The sequence below is a fragment of the Haemaphysalis longicornis genome, unplaced genomic scaffold, assembly GCF_048455015.1.
Source record: "Haemaphysalis longicornis isolate Haplotype H1 unplaced genomic scaffold, Haemaphysalis longicornis Haplotype H1 scaffold_2, whole genome shotgun sequence".
NCBI classification, from domain to species: Eukaryota; Metazoa; Arthropoda; class Arachnida; order Ixodida; family Ixodidae; genus Haemaphysalis; species Haemaphysalis longicornis.
The window spans coordinates 248,024,212-248,045,555 of record NW_027526295.1 but is presented as its reverse complement, the minus strand read 5'-3'; the positions used below and the strand labels follow the sequence as shown (position 1 = coordinate 248,045,555).

The window sequence follows — 21,344 nt, the reverse complement described above, 5'->3', positions numbered from 1 at the left end:
TGATTGATTGATTGATTGATTGATTGATTGATTGATTGATTGATTGATTGATTGATTGATTGATTGATTGATTGATTGATTGATTGATTGATTGATTGATTGATTGATTGATTGATTGATAACAAAAGAGACTTCGTACCCCAAAACTAGACTCATTTTTTTCTAATACATATTCACTTTACAATATGTGCGCAAAACATTCCGCAGCAGTGTCGAGGCACACGTAGGATGATTCTTTATTGAGGCGCCCCCTTCCATTCCTACCACGCTTTGCTTACAAGAAAACCCTTACTTTATTTTGCCGTAACCCTGGCGCAGTCGTTTCATGTTGTACGACTGAGCCCGACTGAACGAAATCAAAATCTACTGACACCGCCCGAGTATTCATAAACTGGCTAGAAATCAATACTGGGCATGCGCGTACATTAGTCGAGCGAAGCTGTAGATGGGTCTTCAATGAGTTTAGCCTTCATAAACAGGTGTCGACTCCGCAGGTGCGGTTTGAAATTACCGCGGCTCAACCTTTTATGCGGCCACGTGTTCCGCTCAGAGATTCTGGTTCCGCCAGGGCTATAACACTCTTGTGGCTCCGTCGGTTTGTCGCTACAGCTATTCCGCTCGATTTGCATGTAGCAGTCGTGCCGCAATTTTGACCATGCATGTGCTCCGCCAGCGCTGCAAGACTTTCACTGGCTTGCACGCAATTCGCGTTGCATCCACATTCGTTAGTGAGCCCTCGGAGCTCGCCTGAGAAGTGAACTTTTGTTCCTGGGTATCCTACGCGGAATATAGAGGTTTTTCACCTGCTTGTTCATCTGTTTGTTTGCGTTTTTATTCGGGAAAGAATTCGGAGGATTAATAAAATTTTTCGAATTATTGCAAGGACAGCGAACATCCTTGTCCTCTACACATTCTCCACCTCACATTGAAGTTTAGAGCACCCAGATACACGCACCTTACACACACAGCCCGTGCCCTCAGCACAGTCATACTCGTTAGCTTTTTTGAGAGCAAAGAAATCAGCTGCGCACCACACGGAGCACGCACTGCTGCCAGTCTGAATTATTTACAGTTAGCTACAGAGGCCCCTAACAAAGGGGGGCACGCAGGTGGTCGTGCGAACCCAATCAGAACGAGCACGTTTGGTAGCTGTCTGATGTAGCAGCTGTCCAAAGCTGCGCACAGCAGGATGCGGGCGCTCACATGCAGAATCCGCCCGTCACCTCGAAGGCGGCGCCGGTAACGTAAGAGCTGTTCGGGAAGCACAGAAAGGCAATGGTCTCGGCCACTTCCTCGGGCTGGCCAAACCGCCCTAAGGGAGTGCTGGCTGCCAAGAGCTTCTCCGCGCTTTCATCACTCAGTGCCATGGTCATCGGCGTACGTGTACCTCCCGGAAGGACGGCATTACAGCGGATGCCATGCGGCCCCAACTCCTGTGCCGCTGTTTTGGTGAGGGCGACCACGGCCCCTTTGGAGGCTGCGTACGCTCCAAAGGTGGTCATTCCCGTCTTGGCGACGATGCTGGCGACGTTTACGATGACTCCATTCAGCACGGCCGATGCGATCATGTTTCTTGCGGCCTCCCGCGTCATAAGGAATGTGCCCTGCGGGGAAAACACAGCGTGCGTATACGTGGCGTACGACAATTTGGACCACACAAATATCAATGCCCGAGGATGAATGGCACAAAGAGTACAGTGGAATCACCCCAGCCGGACTGGATAGCTTTCCTCTAATGCACACACCAATCAAATGGCTGATTTATCATTAGAAATTCCTTTAAATCACGCTAAATAATTGTGGTTGTTCTTACCCATTCTCTGTTAAAGACAAAAAACTGGTACCCTTGTTCCTTGATACCGAAACTTATATTTGCATCCTCTTTTTAAAAACTTTAGCGGGAAACCATAGTCCCTTCTTTTGGAAGTTCCTATACCGGCCAGGATAATCTGAGCGTTTAATATTAATTAGGCGCATCGAAATGACTTAAGTTCAACTGCAGCCCTGCGTATGCTTTAGCACACTTTTAGCAGTCAGAAAAAAACACATCATGGGGGTCGACGTGGTTCCCGAACAGAGGTGGTGACAACATAATGACTCCTAGCATCGCTAAACGGTCAGTGTGGCAATAAAGGAAAGTACTGTTGCTACGAAATATGACGTACCTCCAACTCTCGTACGTGTCGCCTAAATTTCAAGTATCCCTCCCTCTTTAGCACTACCCTGATGTTTCGACATATGCATACTAAGTGGCGCCGCATGTCCGAAGGGAAGCTCGGAGAAATATTGCAACATGGCGTGTAACCAAGGAGGTGTATAAATACAACCCCAGAATTTACTTAAACCGAACTTAACTTCTTGTCTTTCCTGAACAGCCGTAATGTTATGCGAAAAGCCAACTTTCAACCGCGGCCCTTGCGGAGAAGTCAAATAAACAGATTAGCCTTGCGGTAAAGTCGCTTTTTTTGCATTGTCACCGATTAGGGGGAAAAAGAAAAAAGGGCGAGAGAGTTTTATGAGGGGCACTGGGAAGCTTTCAAATACCACCTGGTCATCTTTTAGTAATCCCTGTTCTCATTTCGGATCCACTCATCAAGGTTGTGCTTTCTGAAATACACGCTTTATACACGCTTTATTTTTTAGTAACATGGTTTAATCTAATGTCAAGCTGCTGATACAGAAGCAACTTTTCTGCTTACTCTCAGGGAATTCAAGTCTAAAATAATCTTTTCGTCAGTATTTGCTTCTTGTCCGTCAAGCCAGGCTTTGAAAGGTGAGTTAAATTGCATATCCATCGGCCCTGAGAAAAAAAGCTAGTAATGGTCCATGACAAATCAAAGAGCTGTCTTTAAAAGTATCATGATTGGCCTGTCCTATGTAAAGGGCACCCAGGGAGTGGGCATGCATGAAAACCCACCGAGATAAAGAGGGGAAAAAATTGAACAAAGAAACAGAAATGTGAAGTGCGCGCCAGGAACGCACCAATGAACGAACGCCGCGCCTAAACACCGAGGCATCATGGCCAGATATGGTAGCGCACTGGTCAGCCAATCAGAGAATGCCGCGCAGGAGACAAGTGGCGCGATGACCATATATGGACAAGAAAAGGCAAGGAGCCAATCATAGTGTGACGGGATCAAGCCCGGAGGGGTTAAAAGCGGGGCGCACAAGTGCACGGAACCAGGAGGCGGGGGGAGCACGTGAGGAACGAGCCAGGGGGACGCGGCGAGGCCATCGACCATGCCATTCGAGCCTGGGCAGGAGCGGGCCGACTTCGCATCGGCTGCAGCGTCCTAGGCGCTCCACCAACCTGTGTTTTGGTGGCCCCAGTGGCATCGGTCGGGCACCAGCTGTTCAGCGTCCACGCTCCGTCGACTTTCGCTTCGACGGCTCTGAAGGGCTACGTTCGTGCGAGACCTACCTGGGACCTCCAGCGGCAGAGGCTACCAGGGGGTAGCCACTGAGGAAACACGTCGGCCGTCCAAGGAACGACCGCGCGCATCGAATGCCGGCATCAACAAGAAACGACGACGGCTAGCACAGAGTCGCGGTCACGCAAGGGTGCGACACGTCAGCGACGACGACCATGGTACGCCAGTCCAATAGGGACAAAGGGATTAGGACACAACTAGGGACTAGTTGTTATAGAGAGAGTACTAGACACACGGTGATTAATTAGTAACGTAAGGACAGGGGTCCTTGGATTGGACTGTATATGAACGTTGTTGCAGAGACTTCTGGGTTTTGATTAGAATTCTATTTTGGGATTTTTAGTTATGGGTTTGAGTGTTTATCATTTGTGTGTAGTTGGGTTCATGAGTGGTTTGATTTAGGGTTCTCCAGGTGTGTGTATTAAATGTGTGTGCTGTTAAACCCGTCAATGGCTTTCCTGCGTCCATCTCTCTCAGCTAGTCAAGAGAACCTCACCATCCGTCACGTAACATGGCCAAAGAGGCGTAGCAGCAACGTCAGCAAGTCGCAATACAGTACTGCTGTAGAAAGAAGTAGATCCAGGTTCATAAGTCAACCATTTAAATCACATTTCCTGAACAAATATATCTTTTCGAAAGCAGTGAAATTGGTTGGCTCGACACTGGTAACAATGACAACTCCACTTGAGGAGGTAGAAAGGACGGAAAGGCCGGGGGGTTAACCAGGTTCTAGAGCTAGGTTTGCTACCCAAGCACTGGGGAAGTGGGGTTCAGGGGATAAAAGAGAGGGCTGGAGAAAAGGAGGAAAGATGCTTCAGAGGTAACGGTGAGAACGACATAGTACAGGAAATCACCTTAACGTTGGTTTGCATAACTTTGTCGAAGTCTTCATCCGTCGTGTCGACAAGGAGAGACTTCCGGGCTATGCCGGCGCTGTTCACCACGATGCTGACAGGTAGCGATTCGGCCTCCTTGATATTGGCAAAAAGGTGCCCCACAGACTCAGTGGATCCAACGTCCAACCATACAGATGTGTGGCACGATGGGCCTGCAAAGAGCCGTATTCTTTCAAGCCCATGCATAGCTTAATCAAGAGGATATGTAAAGTTCGCTACACAAGCCCTATTAAAAATTTACTGTGGCATACACAATTATTTCAGCTCTGTACACGATTACATGCACTGGATTTCTCACAAAATTTCAAGTATCTAGTGTTAGAGCCACGAAGAGGCAGCTGCCGTTCTCTGTAATGGCAACTACTACTACTTTATAGCACCTTCTTTCACGCACGAACACAAAAACGACATTTATTTTCACACGTGAACTGTAGCATAATGCCTGGCAGTATATCGCCTTATTCACAAATTCTTAAATGTGCGTATCGACAATGCCATATGGCAAACGCCGCAAGTACTGCTTACACCGATGAACTATAGGCGTCGCAAAATAAGCTAAACATGCCTGCATCAATTATGTCCAAGCAGCTTCCTTGGCTTTTCTTGTGACTCCGCGATATTGTTCAACGTTGTCGCATAAGGCGGATATCCGTTGGTTTGGCGATGTATTGTTGTATTTCTTTTTGCGCGTTTCTTGGGGCCTCCCCCAAGGGCGGTGGAAGTGGAGTTCAGAGTCTCGCAACGAATAGCACACGGCGGGTGTTAGTGCAAAAATGTTGACCCTCATAAAAATTTTTACTAACATTGAGTTCAATGTTTGTTGACAAAAGTCGACAAAAGCTACCAACATTGAGTAGACTGTCTACTTACTGTCTATAGACTTCCTAGCAACAGCCTACCAACTTTTTGTCAACCATTGGCCACCGTGTTTGAACTGAAACGTTTCTGTAGACTTTCTACAGAAAGTTTTTTGTAGACTTTATACTCAATCGCTGTTGCTAACCGAAGCGTTTCTGACAGGATATTCGAAACGTGATGCAGTGAGAAAAGCCGGCCATTCCTAGACCGTGGTGTCAATACAGCTTAATAGAACGTCGTCATTATTGCCCTTTAAAAGATCATTTAGTGGGAGCAAAAATGAAAAAAAAAAGAAAGCAGAAACAGATTAGGCCTCGGGAACCTCGTCTACGAGGGTTCACATTTTGCGGAGCCACACATCCACACGCGCACTTTCTGAAACACAACACAACAAACAACACAACCCCAGCTCACAAACGCACTACATCCGAAAAACCACAAGCGCTTGCAAGCAGGACACCGACGCCGCACAAATGCTAGCAGTGCACTTCATGTATATATACCCGCCAGCCGCGGGATGCCGATGCCGCGGTGAGGCGCGCCTCTCATTGCATGTTTACAAAACTACGCGTTATTATTTCCAAAATATAATACCGCGAAACACTGGAACGTAAGCAATTGCACATATCTTCATGTTTACTTTATTGTTGCAAGCTGTAACTAAACAAAACGGAAATCTGGAATGGGTTGCGCGCCGCGTTTCGGCTGCCTCCGGTGATTGACGCGTTTCTCCCGGAGGTACGCAAAGAGGGAGGGGCGCCGCTGGCAGTTGGCCGAGAGCGACCAAAACATCTACGCCGGCCGTATTAGGTGGGCATAGCAGGCGATTTTAGATTATCGCCGTTGTTGGAGACACGTCCAGTAGTCTGTCGCGAAATATTTACTGGCATAATTCGTTCCTTTCAACCATGCATGGCACTTAGCTTGCGCAAATCAAAACACAGTGACGAGCGGTTGCGCGTGGTTGATGCCGCTGGCTGGTGCTTGTTCGGAACCGCTGAATAGTCATGTTGATCACCGTGAAGAGTGAAAGCGAGCGGGTCGTGAAGTACCAACCCGTGCGGCTGAGGGACGAACTGGTTGTTCCGAGGGAGAAACTGCGCGGCTCGAGGTACGAACAGTGAAAGTTGCTCCCTTTTGCTACTTTTTTTTTTCTCGGGCTGCACAAGTGTGAAGATACATGCAGAGAGAGAGGGAGAGAGAAAGATACGTGTGTGTGTGTGTGTGTGTGTGTGTGAGAGAGAGAGAGAGAGAGAGTATGTACTGTCTGTGTGCGTACGTGCGTGCAGGCGCTCGGGCGCGCGTGTGTTTGTGTGTGTGTGTGTGTGTGTGTGTGTTTAAAACCTGATTCAAACAAAGTAACGTAATTTGGTTAAAGTCAAGTAAATAGTTTGTCCCCAAATATTGTGAACCTGTCCTGGTATTTAGCAAAAACCAATATGAATTAATTGAAATGGGACTCCAGGACGAAGGAAAAAGATGTTTGCGTTAAATTCAACTTGAGACAAAGCGTGTCAAAACACTTTTAGTGGTCATCCTACAGAAGCTCGTCAACAGACAAATGTCAACAAAAATGAGGTAGACTTTCTATATACAACCGTCAACAGACAAATGTCAACGTGAATTAAGTAGACTTTCTACATACAACAGTCAACAGACGGGTGTCAACATACATTCAGTAGACTTTTTACAGACGACTGGCAATAGAATGTAAGAGTATGTAGGATAGCAATAAAGTTGGTAGGATGTCAACAGAACGTCTACAGAATGTAAAAAAGCATTTTTGTAAGGGGATGCGTACAGCCAGTGCACACTTGGGGCTGACCTTAGGCTCTACTGAGGGTTTGCGATGGTGAAGAAGGGTCTTGATCGAGAATCGCTCGAGCCGGCGACTACCGAGCGGTTTAATGGTTTAATGATGATGATGCGTTCTCGGGAAGCGCTGCTCCGTCGGCATCGTCTCGGCTGCATGGTCCCTCTGTCGAAAGTTCGTTCATACGCTTGTCGTCGTCGCCATCGTCGCTCCTTGGCGTTAAGTCACGCGACAATATTTTGTTCGACAGAGATATTGCAGTCAAGCTCGGGGCAGATTGTATTTATATATTTATACATATTTACATATTTACACATATTTACACGTAGACTTATATGTGTAGCAAAGGTGATCGAAGTACTCTCTGCTGGGTCAATCCGGAGTGTTAATATTAGGGGCGTGAATGAATAAGTGCTATAGGCACAGCAAAACATAAATGTCATAAAAAATGTATATTTAACTGCGAACCCGCACATTCGGCAGTTGGTTGTAACGCGGCCACTGCTGTAACATGAAACTAATATTTTTAGTGTCTTGCCCCAAATTTCCACATCAATTAAATAAAGTTCTCATTCTCCGATCAAAGGTATGTCGTAGTAGGTGGAGCACAGGTTAATATATATGCGACTCCACCCTTTCTGTATGTGCTTTGGTGGGCTGTAATTTCCCCACGTTGACACACAGTTTGATTCGCAGGCATCTTTTAAGTGCAGAGCACTTTAGGCGCTCGCCTTGTCGCCGCAGCTCGCTCGCTGGACCCAAGTGGAGCAACAGGGCGTTCTGTTGTAGCGTTGTCGTCGCGGCGTACCCCAGAGGCTTCGAAAGCCAAGCGGTTTATATAGTCGTAAGCGTTCCAAACTCGTGAACCGCTGGCGCTTCTCCTACGTCTCCCCATTGTTTAGCGCTAAGAAAACTATAGATACGCTTGAGGCCAAAATATACGTAATTAACCGGCAGCGCCCGCGTTCATTCAGTTAGGAACGCTCGTTGGGTTGGTTTTTACGATAGTAAGCGAAAAAAGGGGCCGCGCAATAAAAAAATGGCGCGTTCGAAATGACGCCGAAAGTTAGTTAGTTGAAGCTTTTATTTGAAAGGAAGGCCATAGCCAATGAGGGGGTGGTTGGGATTGGGATGGGAAGGGCGATATATAGAATATGATCAATTTCAGTTCTTAGTTCGCACTTCGCACTCCACAGTTCACACTTAGTTCACACTCAGTTCACATTTCACACTTAATTCGCATTTCAAACTTATTCACACTTCACAGTTTTTGAGTCAGTGTGACGGATTAAGCGTCGCCCTGCTAGACGACTCGCGCCAGACCACTCTTAATTGCGAAACTAGCAAGCTCCGAAAGAAGTTCACCGCGGTCTATGTTGTCTGATATATCAGCGAAGGTAAACGGGGTGTGACGTGATAGGAGCTGAGTTCGATGCTTTTGGAAGTATACGCATGACCAAATAAGATGGTGTAAATCAGATTTTAAGCCCATATTGCAATAAGGGCAATGTTCCCGTCCTTCAGGTCTGCGGGTCCATTTCTGAATTATATGTGGAGTGTACGCAGCGTCAGCACAAAACTTATTTATGAACACTTCAGCCGCTCTCGGTTGCGTGCCGACATTGAAGAGGTAGCCTGTCGGGGAGGCCATCCGGTGTTCCTGTTGTCGTGCCTTCTTAAGTCGGAGCAGGAGGAGAGCTGGGGGCGTGGAAGAGGACAGCGAGGAGTTCGGTGGAGAGGAACGAGCGATGCTCTCCTGCGCTGCCTCGTGGGCAGCCCGATTTCCTGTGTTCGTGTCCTCATGGCCTGGCGTCCAGTCAATTCGGCCTTGTACACCCTGTCATCTGAGGAGGTCCATGTGCAGCAAAATAGAGTTCACTATTGGTTTGGATGAGAAAGGCTTCCGGAGTTCTTGTACAGCCTCAAACGAATCTGTGAGGATACGCACGTGTCCAGGGGGTCGGGTGTCGAGATCGTAACATAGATGACTAAGGGCATTATTTATAGCGTACAATTCACCTTCCAGACTGGTGGCATTATTATAGTCGAGTGCAAAGCTGCCATTTAAAGATGTTTGTTCCGGGCATATCCATGCAGTGCCAACAGTACTCGGTGTAATGCTTGCATTTGTGAAAATGTCCACTTGCCCTTTGAGTTTGGTGTCCTGTAGGTGCCGAATTCGCCGTTTTCTTGCATGGCACTTGGTTTGTGGTATCGCTCTGGAACTGTGTCCTAGGACATTGTCTGTGAACGTCCAAGGCGCCAACGCAGTCGGTAGAGGCACTTTCGGTGGAGGCTTCTGGGCGTCCCATGCCATAAGTTCAATGCCCTGTCTTGTGAGGCTGCGTTTAGCCTCAGCCTGACATCGCGTACCTTGCATAATAGTGTCTATTGGAGGGATGGGGACAGCACGCTCGAGGGCGTCGATTTGGGTGTGTTTTGAAAGGCCGGTGATTGCTCTCAGAGTAGCTCTATGTAGAATACGAAGAGTTTTAAGGTTTGTCTTATTAAGTTCATAAATGGGAGCGCCATATGTCATTGTGCCAATTGCGACAGCTCGAGCCATGGAGAGGCATGCACGTTGATTTGCTCCGCCGTACTTATTGGACAAACGAACAATAAGTGCGAGCATCTGTTTCCATTTTTGTCTTAATTGTGACAACCAGGCCTTGGGACTGCCACTGCTACAGAGGGGGAGGCCAAGGAGCCGAACTGATCCTCTCGCTGCCTCTATGACCCTTCCGCCGATATGCAGAATGGCATCCTCTGTGTGCGCGTTTTTTTTGGAGTTTGTCACAACCAGAAGCTCGGTTTTCTCCGGGGCTAGTTCAAGGCCTAGATCGGGTAAAACATCCCCGAGTGTGTTCACCGCAGCTTGTAGTTCTGTAATCATGTCCTGCTTAGTGTGATAGTCACTGCCTTCAGTCCAAATAGTAATATCGTCGGCGTATATTACGAACCGAGTCGAAGTTTCTTTCTCCAATTCCTTTGCGAGCTGAGCCATAACAATGTTAAAAAGTACGGGGCCCAGTACAGATCCCTGTGGGACTCCCCTCTTGTTGTAGTATATATTTGCTGCCCATCCGGGTAGTGAGCCACAGAGCTGAACCGGTCGATTTTTGAGGAAGCTGCGTATCCAGTTTCAGTGTGCGCGTACACAGGGGAACGCCTGGGAAAGAGCGTTCAGTATGGCCGCCTGGTCGACTCTGTCAAAGGCCTTGCGGAGGTCGACAGTGAGGACATAGTCTGGAAGATCACGGCGATTCGCTTGTCGGTTGATTACTCTTCTAAGTAGCCAGAGGCAGTCATGCGTACCAAGGTTCGGTCGGAATCCTGTTTGTACAGGATGAAACCAAGCCTTCACATGTTCGAGGTAATATTGCATTCGGTTGTTTATTAGTCGTTCCATCAACTTACACAGCGTAGGGGTAAGAGAGATCGGTCGCAGGTTGGTTACTTCTGAGGGGTCTTTGCCAAGCTTTGGGATGAGATTGATCAAAGTATGCTTGAGGGTTTCCGGGATATCCCCCGATTGCCAGGAGTCGTTAATTAAACTGAGCAGATGTTGAAGTTGCGGTTCATCCATGTTGCGGATATACTGCCAAGTTATGCCGTCATGGCCTGGTGCCGATTTCGTTTTGCTTTGCCGTATTGCAGCCTGAAGTTCCACGGGCGTGAAAGGAGTGTCCAGAGAAGGGTCCGGGTTATTTACCGTAATTTGAGGTAAATAATCAGTGGGAGTAGAAGTAGCTGATGGGAAGAAGGTTGTAATGATGCTTTTTTCTACGTGGTCCGGAGGCGCACTAAGCGTTAGAGTGGCGAGAAGCGGCGACCGTTTCTTTCCCTTTCCAGCCATGCTTCTATAGATGCCCCAAAGCCGAGAGAGGCCTCGCTCTTTCCCCATTTGGTAGCACAGTTCCTGCCAGTTGTCATATGCAAGCTGCTTCTGATAATCCCGAATAATTTTAAATTGCTTGCGAAGTTTTATCAGGTCGCAGTGTCGTTTGCCAAGTTGTCGGTATCTGCACGTGAGGTCCTTAGCTCTTCTCCATGAGTTGGCAAGGTGACCACCAAGCGCCGGTGTGTCTTCAGAGCAGGTGACCGCTTCCTGCGACATCTCTGCTGCAGACCGGATTATCTGAACGAAGGACGTAAAATCTGTAGACATCTCCGATGAATCATTTAGTATTGCACGGAAGCTGTTCCAGTTGGTGACTTGTAAAGTTTTATTTGGAATTTTCCGTCGCCCTTTGAGCGTAATCGCAATAGGAAAATGGTCGCTGCCCCACGTGGTATCGTATATTTTCCACCCTGATGCTACTCCATGAGACGCGAAGGTGAGGTCAGGTGTCGTGTCTCGTTGTGAGGGGTGTGCTCCAACTCGAGTAGCCACCGTGAGGTCATTCAAGAGAGCGAGGTTGTTCATAGACGTAACTTCTTCGACTTCACGACCCCGCTTGTTTGGATCAGTGTACCCCCAAGCTGTGTTTCTAGCATTAAAATCACCTCCTATCACGATAGGGACATTAGGATACCGATTTATGACATCCGTCAGCCATTGGAATGAAGGTTGAATAGCAGAACCGTTAACTGGTGCGTAGTACACTGATACCACCAGTATCGGTTTCCCGGATGGAAGACGAGCATGCACTAATATCACCTCATGTCGCTTTGAAGTAACGCTCCAGCCGCGCAAGAAAAAAATTACGCGTTCGAATTGACGCAAATCAGCTCCAACCATCGAAATTAAAGCAAGCACAAAAAGAACTGAACTCCCGCTGGCGCAGTTTCAGGCAGGGGGCGCGCGAGCACTGCGAAGGCGGGGAATTGGAATTGCATGGGGATAACGGCGGTTAATGGGGCAGAGACCATTATGGCGAATCACTGCTCTGCACTTCCGACATCTTTCACTTTGGGTTGAACGGCTTTACTTTTTGAAACTCTTGCGTGTCATGCCGATACCGTCCACTGTCAGGGACGGCTGTAGTAGAAGTCGGTGGAAACCAGCGATCATAAGTAGCTTTGATACGAATACCTTTATGGCGTAAGCATCTTCTGCCTAGTATTACTGAAGGACACTGCCTGGTATTTGCGCGCAATGCCCGAGGTTAACAAATTTGATCGTTATTGGAGTGCAAATGGAGATAATTTGTCGAAGGAAATTTTGAAACACAGGTAAACGAATGGAAGAAAGCTGAAAATTATCTAACAAAAAAAAGTCTAACACGCGGTCATCGCCCGACTAAGACAAAAATAATTTAAAAAAGACAATATGGAACCACAAAAAAATTTCAAAGTCCCCGGAAAGTGTAACGCCTTATATCCCCCAAAAAGCATAATTCGCCAACAGGATGGCAAGTTGGGCGAGTTGGTGCTGATTCATCTCGAAAACAGGCGCGGAAAGACGTAGACTAAGAAGAGAAATACACAGGACGACGCGCTAACTAGCAACTGGCAACATTTATTAGGAAAGAGAAATATATAGGGCAACCAACCGACATAATTCACTGATTAAGGCTTATACATAATTCACTGATTAAGACCTATACATAGATTATCAAATAAAAGTTTCCCCCGACATAAAAGTGCAACCCATGATATGCTATTACCGCACGTGTCGTTCCAGAAACGCCAACTCTGCTTCTTGCAGACTGACTGAAGATTTACTCACGCACATTGACCCCTCCCGGCTAATATTCCAAGCTTCTATCATCTTCTTTTCTGCCTTGCCCCTGTGCCTAAACAACACGGTTGTTTTTTCGAACATGGGTTTGCACCCCCCCCCCCCCCCCCCTGTACCTTGCACTCTTTACAGTGCGAAGCCAGGTGCGTGGAAGGCCTGCCCGCCAGCGAACTGTGGTGCTCCCGCAGTCGTATGTTCAGGCATCTATCTGCCTGTTTGCCCGATGTAGGCCTTACCACAAGGTAGCGGCAGTCGATACACCACTGATTGGGTGCAAGCAACAAATTGCTTGCCGTGTTTCACGTGGCAGCCTTTTTTGTGCCGCCCCGGCGTATCAATGCGTCTGCCAATGGCAGAGCATATCTGGCCAACTTTCTTCTCGACAGAAAACACAACGTTCACGCCGTATCGGGAACCCACTCTCTTCATGCCATGAGAGAGCCAATGAACATACGGGATATTTGCCACTCGTTTTCTTTCTTGTGGAGCAGGTTCTGAAACAACCGTGTCATTAGCTTGCTTGATGGCACGCCTGATTTTTTCATACGTGGCTGCAATAGCGCCATCCGAAACCCCGCCTCCTTACGTCTTTTAACTGGGCAATCAAAACTAGTGCCCATCAAGTGCGTGCACGACTTGTCGAGTGCTGATGTTGCCAGTTGCTAGTTAGCGCGTCGTCCTGTGTATTTCTCTTCTTAGTCTACGTCTTTCCGCGCCTGTTTTCGAGATAATTCGCCAAGACATTTTATTTGTATAATAGGGCAAGTAAAGATTATAGCGAATTTTTTTAAAAAACACAATACAAGCAAACCAAGCCAAGGTCTTATAAACCCTACGCAAACAATAATGAATGAAATAGCCTGGTTTAGCTGCCTATAGTCGAACTGGTCTATTAAAAAAGTCTTAATAAAGACAAGCGGCATAACATTACTTATGCATTAGTCGACAATTAGTAGAATTTCTGTACGATTTTTAGCGCATATCATTAGAACTGCGTAAAAAACGACAAGGAAAACCAGGATATTGACATCATTTCGGTATATACTATGCGTCGTTGTGTATCTCTACGGCAGCCGTAATAACGCTGTTGCGGAAAAACCGCTACAGCAATAACCCACCTGGCAGCGACCGAGCCACCTCCGTGGCGGCGTCCAGGTTTATGTCAGCGACGACGACCTTGGCTCCCTGTGCGGCGAGAGCGTGGCATGTGGCCTTGCCGATGCCGCTCGCACCGCCGGTCACCACAGCTAACCGACCGCTCAGAGACATTCTGCCCGATGCTGGATGCTGCAGTCGTGGTAAAAGCCGGATCTTTACGCGCTGTGTCGCGTCCTTCTGAAGTACAGTGATCTATAGAATAGGGGTAGTATGCTCAGAAGCCCGGCCTGTGTGAAGCCGCAGCTGTCAACAAGGGCGGCCGCTTGCGGTGGCACTGCTGTCGTAAACATGGTAGGGACGCTACAAACTAGCTTGTGCGTACGTAGTCGCATAGCCTCTCAGGGAAACTCCGCACGCATTACCAAACAACTGGGCCGGCTTATGCGGCTGTACAATTTAATACTGTGAGTAAAAAGTGGCGCGGGTGCGCATTCGGTGGAAGGCTCACACGAGTGAATGCGGGGTGAAGAGTGCAGCGCGTGATGTGCAAGCGCGGCGGGTCTCCGGCTGCCGCAAGCAAAAACAACGAGCGAAGGCAGAAATGCTTTTTTTTTTTTTGCTAGAAGGAAAAAAATTATTCTATTAGAATGGAATGGGGCACGGCGTGCCGAGTAATTCTCCGTAGATTTCGCGTGCAGGGGTGGTTAGGTTAGTATAAAATCAGCTAAACAAGAAATCGAATTTTGTAACGCTTTCTCACTAATTGCAAAATTATTCTGCTGCGCGCAACAGCCGGTTAGGCCTGTTCCCTCAGGCGGGTAATCATCTGTAAAAAGCATTAAGCTATTGTTCTGAATCGAGAACACGTTCTACAATCAACGTTTTTGAACAGCAAGAGTGCAGGTTGGGTTTTCTATTACATTCGAATTCATAGCTTAATGCTTTTTCCTCGGCGTTTCCAAAAAGTCATTTGGCTGAAGAGATTCTGTCGTAGAAGACACGGCCTTGGGTGGCGCAGCTTCGTCAGTGAAAATCTCCGGCTGTTGTAAAGGCTCAGTCAGCGCAACCTCGTTTTCACTGTTACCACCTTCGGTACTTTCGAAACGCCCTTTACGTCTTGCATTTGGTGACGATTTTGCTTCTTTCCTATCTCACCGTTTCCACTTTCTCGACGGCCTCCCCCACCCGCGGTACTTTCTTCGATACGTACACATCCAGGTTAAGTAGAATGGTCGGCACAGCATCTAGTGCTAAGCGCGGTCTTCCGCGAGAAATGCGGACCTGTTGTCCCCATGCTTGTCCCTGCACGACACGGACGTAATCGCGGATGAAGGAGCGCCGCTCGAAGTCTAACTGGTTTAACTCGCACCAAGCGCAGTTGTCGTCCAGCACTTTATTTGCGCGTCGGAGGTTCCTCTCCCACTGTTCTCTTCGAGAAGCCTCTTTTGGCACACTAAAAAAAGCCGCCTTCTTGTTAACGTAGCCCGGTTTTGCAGCCCGGTGCGGAGCAGTGGTTCTGCCTACTACCGCGGGCTTTTTTGTTTCCTTAGTGAAGGCGACTCACAAGCCAATCATACGCGTAGCGCGCTACACTGATGACTTTCCAGCTCAACGAACACAAAATCACTGAACGCGCACCAGCAGCGGAATCACAAGAGCAGACTGAACCACAGAACAGGGAGGATTGACTGAACCACGCCGGAACGCACGCAGATCAACGAACGCGGGCACCTCCCCTACCATTCATGTCACCTACCGTGGTGTGAACCGTAGCGACACCACGCGGAGCGAGCGGAAACTATAAAAAGTCGACGCCGCCGGCCTCAGCGCGCCTCGTTCGGGCGCTCCGAAGTGAGCACCCTACCCCAATTCTAGTTCACTTGGTCCGTATCGCACAACACTCCGGGGGCGGCTGATAGAAAATTTCCTGACGAGGGTACTGCACCCTATCAAAAATGAATAACCCTCTGTGTTGGCTCTATAACTTCTTTCTATGTGAGGTGCACGCCAACATAGAGTGCTTCAGAAATCAGTGATGATCTGGAAATAATAGGGATAATCAGAACTCCGTAAACCGTCTTCACTAAGGCGAACAGGTAAAAATGGTCCCAAGCAAAACTCATTCTATAAATATACTAAAGCTTATGGCGTACTGACATACTTGTGGTTCGGCCGCTGCGTTTTCGGGATTTCATGCCACGATTTCGCATTTTCAGATTTCCAATGCTGATTTGCTTACCGAGGGCTTTTTAAAACATCACCACAGCGTACAACTTTGAAACTGCACTACTACTTCACATTTCAAAAAATTATGCAAAGCCAGGGAAGATGCGCAAGTCTTGCTTTCGCGCCAACAAACAGTACAGTGGTGACGTTACGCACGTTCAGCAAAGATGAGAAAAAAAGCTCTATCTCTCTCTCGGAAAGCCTCATTACTGACTTAAAACAATGCTGTAGGAAGCACTCCTTAACTCTCGTTCATTCTCCAGACTGGCCAATTCGAACATGCCCTAGACTGCCTAGGGCATGCACAGTTTGATCCCCCTGTCGACTGCACAAATTAATGCTCCGCTAGCGGGCACAGTCCGACGACAAAATGGCTACTCCCCCCGATTAAAGTGTTGAAAAGGCAATTTACAAGGGCAATTAACAAGTTTTCCCAAGTGCACGGGTACACATTGCAACGTCGGCTCCTCTGCATACCTATGAAGGCCGTGAGAGCCAGCAGGGCCCGTGTGGTCACCCTAGTCCGTCTTCAACAACGCCCGGCAGGCCACTGCGGAGCATCTCCGACAGTATCGCGCGTTCCTCAGGGGCGAGGGGGGAAGTTGCGGCGAAAGGAAAGGCGTGGACGGCTTGCCCGGTGTCATTCTCGCTCGTTGTGGTCGCTCACCTGGCCTTGGGCCAACATGCACGCCTCAATCGGTGCACGCGCAGTCCTGCGTCGCTAGTTGTCCAGACTTTCCTTGCTCTTTGTGCTTTCTTACTTTTCCTGACTCGACAACTGGGATAACCTTCCTTGCTTCTGTGCATCGCACATTTTCTCTACACGCCTCCGGGCACGTCCGACGTGCCGAGTGACGGGCACACGTGCAATGTGCGTGCATACACTCGCTCACTTTCTCAAATTCGGCCACTCTAATTTCCACTTCCTTTTGAAAGGATGCTATGTGTACTTTATTATTATTATATAACCGTGTATCTTTAACTTTCATGTTTACCTTGCCCCCCTCAACCGTTACCCCACGTGTAAAGGGACACTAAAGGATAATGGAAGAAAGAACGCGTTTCTTAGCTCGGTCGGTTTTTGTTCGGCGGCCAACGACGCCTCGCTGACTGTGAAATAACAATTATAGCGTGAATTTCTTTTTGCCACTTCCCTTTAATTTCTTTGTGACGTTTCAGGGCACGTCCCAAAGCAGCCAGAGCGAGCCCAGCCCGATTTTACTCGATCGTCACCATCGTTCTGAAAGCTTCTCGTTGGCTTTCAGTTTTGTGTCAGCCTAACAGACAGGGTCTTTTTAACGCCATCCTTAAGTGGTGACGTACGGCAACATCAGCGACCAAGCCCCAGCTTTTTATTGGCGAAGTGGGACGACACCTACGAAGCTTTCCCAGTAAGGTCAATGCATGCCCAGGAGGTGTTACCGCCTAGGGGCAGGTGCTGAAAATACACGCGTCGTTGCTCAAAGAAGTTCGTTTCAAGTCGGTTACGCTAATAATATCTGGTCTTACCGTTGGCTGTTACATATACTTTACACATCTCAAAGAAATGTTGCCAGGGACTTTTGTTCTTTTCAGCGAAACATTTCAGCTACACACTTCAACGAAATCGAAACTGACACTAAGCCTACCGTTCGGACTGAGGCATCATAATTTATATTACTTGCTAGCTAATGTTTGTGTCTTTTAGAAAGCGCGTGGCCAGTAAGAGCTGTCTGATGCACTTATTTACACTTACATGTGCCTGCATCAGCGTTTGTTTCAGAAGAACGCTTTCAAAAGTTCCACTAATATTGTTTGACCATTCCCGGTTTGTAATGTTACAAATTCTCCCTCGTCTTTTTTCCATGCAAACTGTAGTGGTGCGAAAAAAATGTATTGGGGCGATACCTATTTTCACACTTTGGGAATCCTCTACGTTTATAAGTAAGTACTGCTGTTGGAATCGGTATATTTGCATTCACGACACTTTAATCTTCTGATATATACCTACTTTATTTTTCTCTTTAATGTTCCTTTAAGGGAAAATCAAAGGATGGAATGATGAAGTATCTACACCAAACACCAGAACCAAGCTGCACAACACCAAAACAATGATTTGAGAAAGGAGTAAGTTTGACTTCGCACGCAAGATGATCGGAAAGGAGAGCTGATGACAAGTCAACTTCGTCAAGCTGAGTATGCGACTATCCTATAACATACGCATGTATAGCAATAAGGACATCTCCCCCCTCATGGGGCGACCCAGTGTCCGCTAGCCAAGAAGCTGCTGTGGCGGAAAGCGCTTCAGCGTTCCTGTTCGTACAAACTAGACGCTGAACCCTACCATATCCTTGAATAGAATAACACGGTGAAAAATCACAGAAAGATGTAAGTTTTCTAGTAAATTCACACGTTTGGCACAGTAGGTCTAGGTTCGTACGAGTATAAGATTTTTCAAACTGTTTTACCTGCCCTTTTGCGTCGTGGTGTTGGAGACGTACTGCTTGCCAAACAGCAAGGGATCTCTCCGGCATTTTCAGGGCGACTTATCTGGGTTCATTTATGTAGCGTGAGTCCGAAGCGGTTCAATGTCGCTGATAGCTCGATACTGCATACTTTTCTCAGGGCGAGGCTTTTGATGTCGTCACTAAGCACTTGCGTTGCTAGTCACAAAAAGTTAAACTGCCCGATTCGAATAAAGGTAATCATTTCCCCCACCTTATAAAAAGTTACATGTGTAAGCGGACCTGCTACGTAAATATTAACGGCCAGCAGTCTTACCGTAATTGCTCGTAGATGCTTCATCAAAGGCGAAAAGCGACCGTCGTCATCGTTGCCGTCCGTGAACATGAACGGTGCCAAAATAGCCGCCGATGTAAAGAGAAAATAAATAAATAGAAAACACAAGTCTGGATTGATGTTCTAGTTGGTACTTCGACATCCTTGAAGCATAGCGCACTACAACAGGACAGAGGGGGGGGACGCGGACACAGCGCTGTCTATCGACTGAAAAGGTTTATTGAAAGGGTGAACATATATACAAAATACAAACAAATAACCACAAACAAAACACGTGCACTCGAAGTATGTATTCTCGTCTCATTGACGGTTTGCCATAAATTTTAGTTATTTTGTCTGATAAAGATTAAAGAAGGTATGCTAATACAGTTCTCGTTCAGCCAGAGCATTTCGAGGGCCTCGATGATTTCTCGGGTGACTGTGTGACGACCATTGCCTATCACACTGCACTCGTCTTACAGCGGTCTGCATCCACACTGCTTGCAGCGAAATGAGATGCCCTGTCGCCACGAGCTTTTCTACATTGTTGTGTTGTTCCCTAAGCCGTTCGTTTACACATCTTCCTGATTTTCGGTGTCTGGTGCCGCAAGCCGCAATCTCTTCGTATCTTATCCTTTGCGTCAACTTTTGAACACAAGCAAATAAGTTTCCACGGGCCGAGAAAGCAACATTCAAGCCTGCGCGCTTGCGCGCCATCTTAAGGTTGTGCGCAATGGCGTGAATATGCGGCAGCACAGCTACGTTTTTTAAGTCTTTTTCTTGGGTGTCCACCAGTGCGCCTTCCGAATTTTTATTGCGTGCTGCTTTTAGCATAGCTGTTGCGACTGAATACAAAAGATGCAAGAGGTAACCTGCTGCTATAGGAGGCGGGTGCACTGTTGCCGGAGTGTATACCTTCAGAGCGATGTGTACAGGACTTTAGCAAGGCACTACTGAATGACGACTTAATTATGCCTCTCTTTACAAGCTTTGAGTGCGCAGACGAAAAGGGAAGTGGGGGTTTCATATTCCTTGGCTCAAAACACCAGCTATTACGGGAATCAGAAAAATAAAGCTTTAGGTGAAGAAAACTTATCGAATCACACTGGGACATCTCGTAGGTCACTTCAAGGGGTGCAAGGCATTCGCAAAAAAACATTAAGAACATGTGTCACATGGGAAGGAAACTCGTCACCGTCTCAACCTAAAATCACGAAGTGTTCATCCACATACCTGAATATTTTTACAATGCTAGTTCCTTGCAAGCGCGTGCTGAAATTCTGCTGTAAAAGGCACGAAAAATGAAGGAAACTCACACTAATGCGTAAGAATTGAAGGTAGCGAAGCTGTACGCAACAGTAGCGTTTTTCCTCTTTTTCGCCACACGGCGTTGTTTAAGCCTTGCCGCTGTACAAGAGACCGCAGCTGGATGTTCGTCTTCCTCTATCGCGCACGGCTCTGCACAGCACGTATCCTCGTGACCTTCCTTCGGTGCGCGCGCTTATCGCTGCGGCGGCGGCCTCCTCGCCTTCCTCAGCCATGTCCTGTGCACGCGTGGTGCCGCGCACGTCAGGAGACTGGCCGCCAGGGAGCCACGGCATGCACAAGCACTGCACATTGGCTCCCGACTCGGACGCCAAGTTGAACGGTTACATCCACCCCAGACTGACGACACCGGCACCGTACGATTCGCTACGTCAGGCGGATCAACCCGACGTCAACATCGAATGGTAAAGGAATCATTGCAACCAGCTGAACCGTGCTGACTCAGCTTGTAAACTTTATCCAAACAAAATGTATTTGATGGCAATTCAAGAATATACGAGCAAGATCTCAGTGCAGGACCACGCTTTTAGTTCTGTAATAATATGAGATAACAAAATTATTAATATTATCGTTGACATCTTAAATTCAGTACAGGCAGTTCGACCAGGCTCAGCCCCTCTTTTTTTCTCCGTATACACCTCCTTTGCGGTACTCCCCTTTAAGGCTATAATAGGTTCACTAAGCTGACATTTTTAAGGCCCAACCGCATGCAGAGTATTTTGACGCAACGGCGTCGCCCGGCGCTGGCACGTGCCAGCGCGTCACCACAATGACTGGGAGTGCGCGTGTTCGCGTACGATACACCGATGACGCCGCGTCAGGAAGCACCAGAAAGCGGGCGGCGGCGTCCGGGTTTCTAGTCCGCCTCTAGGTTTGGATTCCGTTACCCACAATACAATCTTTTTTTCTGTTGCGGCCATCGGCAAACAGATGTGACGTCATCGGTCCAATCCTGAATATTACGCTGATGAAGCGGCAGCGAATCGCCAGCGAGTTGCAGAAGATCCGCAGTTACGAGATCACGTACACTGTACACACTTTAATGACCGCGTGTTCATGGCTATTTGGAGGCCAAGGACAATACGACGCAGACAACTTGGCCGAATCTCGCAGCATAATCACTCATAAACTTAGCCGAACCAAGCATAAGCTCGGTGGGGCCGCCAGCTCTGCAGCTTCTCCAGCCTTGCACCACTGGTGCAAGCTGCACCTTGTTTTTTTATTTCTGATCCTCTCCAACGTTGGCTAGTCATACG

At 47.8% G+C, this 21,344-nt stretch overlaps 1 protein-coding gene across 1 annotated transcript; it reads right to left on the bottom strand.

Moving 5' to 3' along the window:
• Positions 1-220: 220 nt before the first annotated feature.
• LOC144170343 ((3R)-3-hydroxyacyl-CoA dehydrogenase-like) lies at positions 221-16,623 on the bottom strand. The gene is made up of 4 exons (XM_077700090.1): positions 16,483-16,623; positions 13,800-13,968; positions 4,286-4,479; positions 221-1,604 (listed from the first exon to the last, which is right to left on the bottom strand). The coding sequence occupies exons 2-4, from the start codon at positions 13,948-13,950 to the stop codon at positions 1,200-1,202; spliced, it is 750 nt and encodes a 249-aa protein (XP_077556216.1). The 5' UTR covers positions 13,951-13,968; positions 16,483-16,623; the 3' UTR covers positions 221-1,199.
• Positions 16,624-21,344: the final 4,721 nt, after the last annotated feature.

Excerpts from the sequence above, each read along its gene's own strand:
- LOC144170343 (XM_077700090.1), bottom strand. The coding sequence starts at position 13,950 with ATGTCTCTGAGCGGTCGGTTAGCTGTGGTGACCGGCGGTGCGAGCGGC. Across the intron at positions 4,480-13,799 it reads GGTGGCTCGGTCGCTGCCAG|GCCCATCGTGCCACACATCT; the intron begins GTGGGTTATTGC and ends GGCTCTTTGCAG. Across the intron at positions 1,605-4,285 it reads TTATGCAAACCAACGTTAAG|GGCACATTCCTTATGACGCG; the intron begins GTGATTTCCTGT and ends TTTTCCCCGCAG.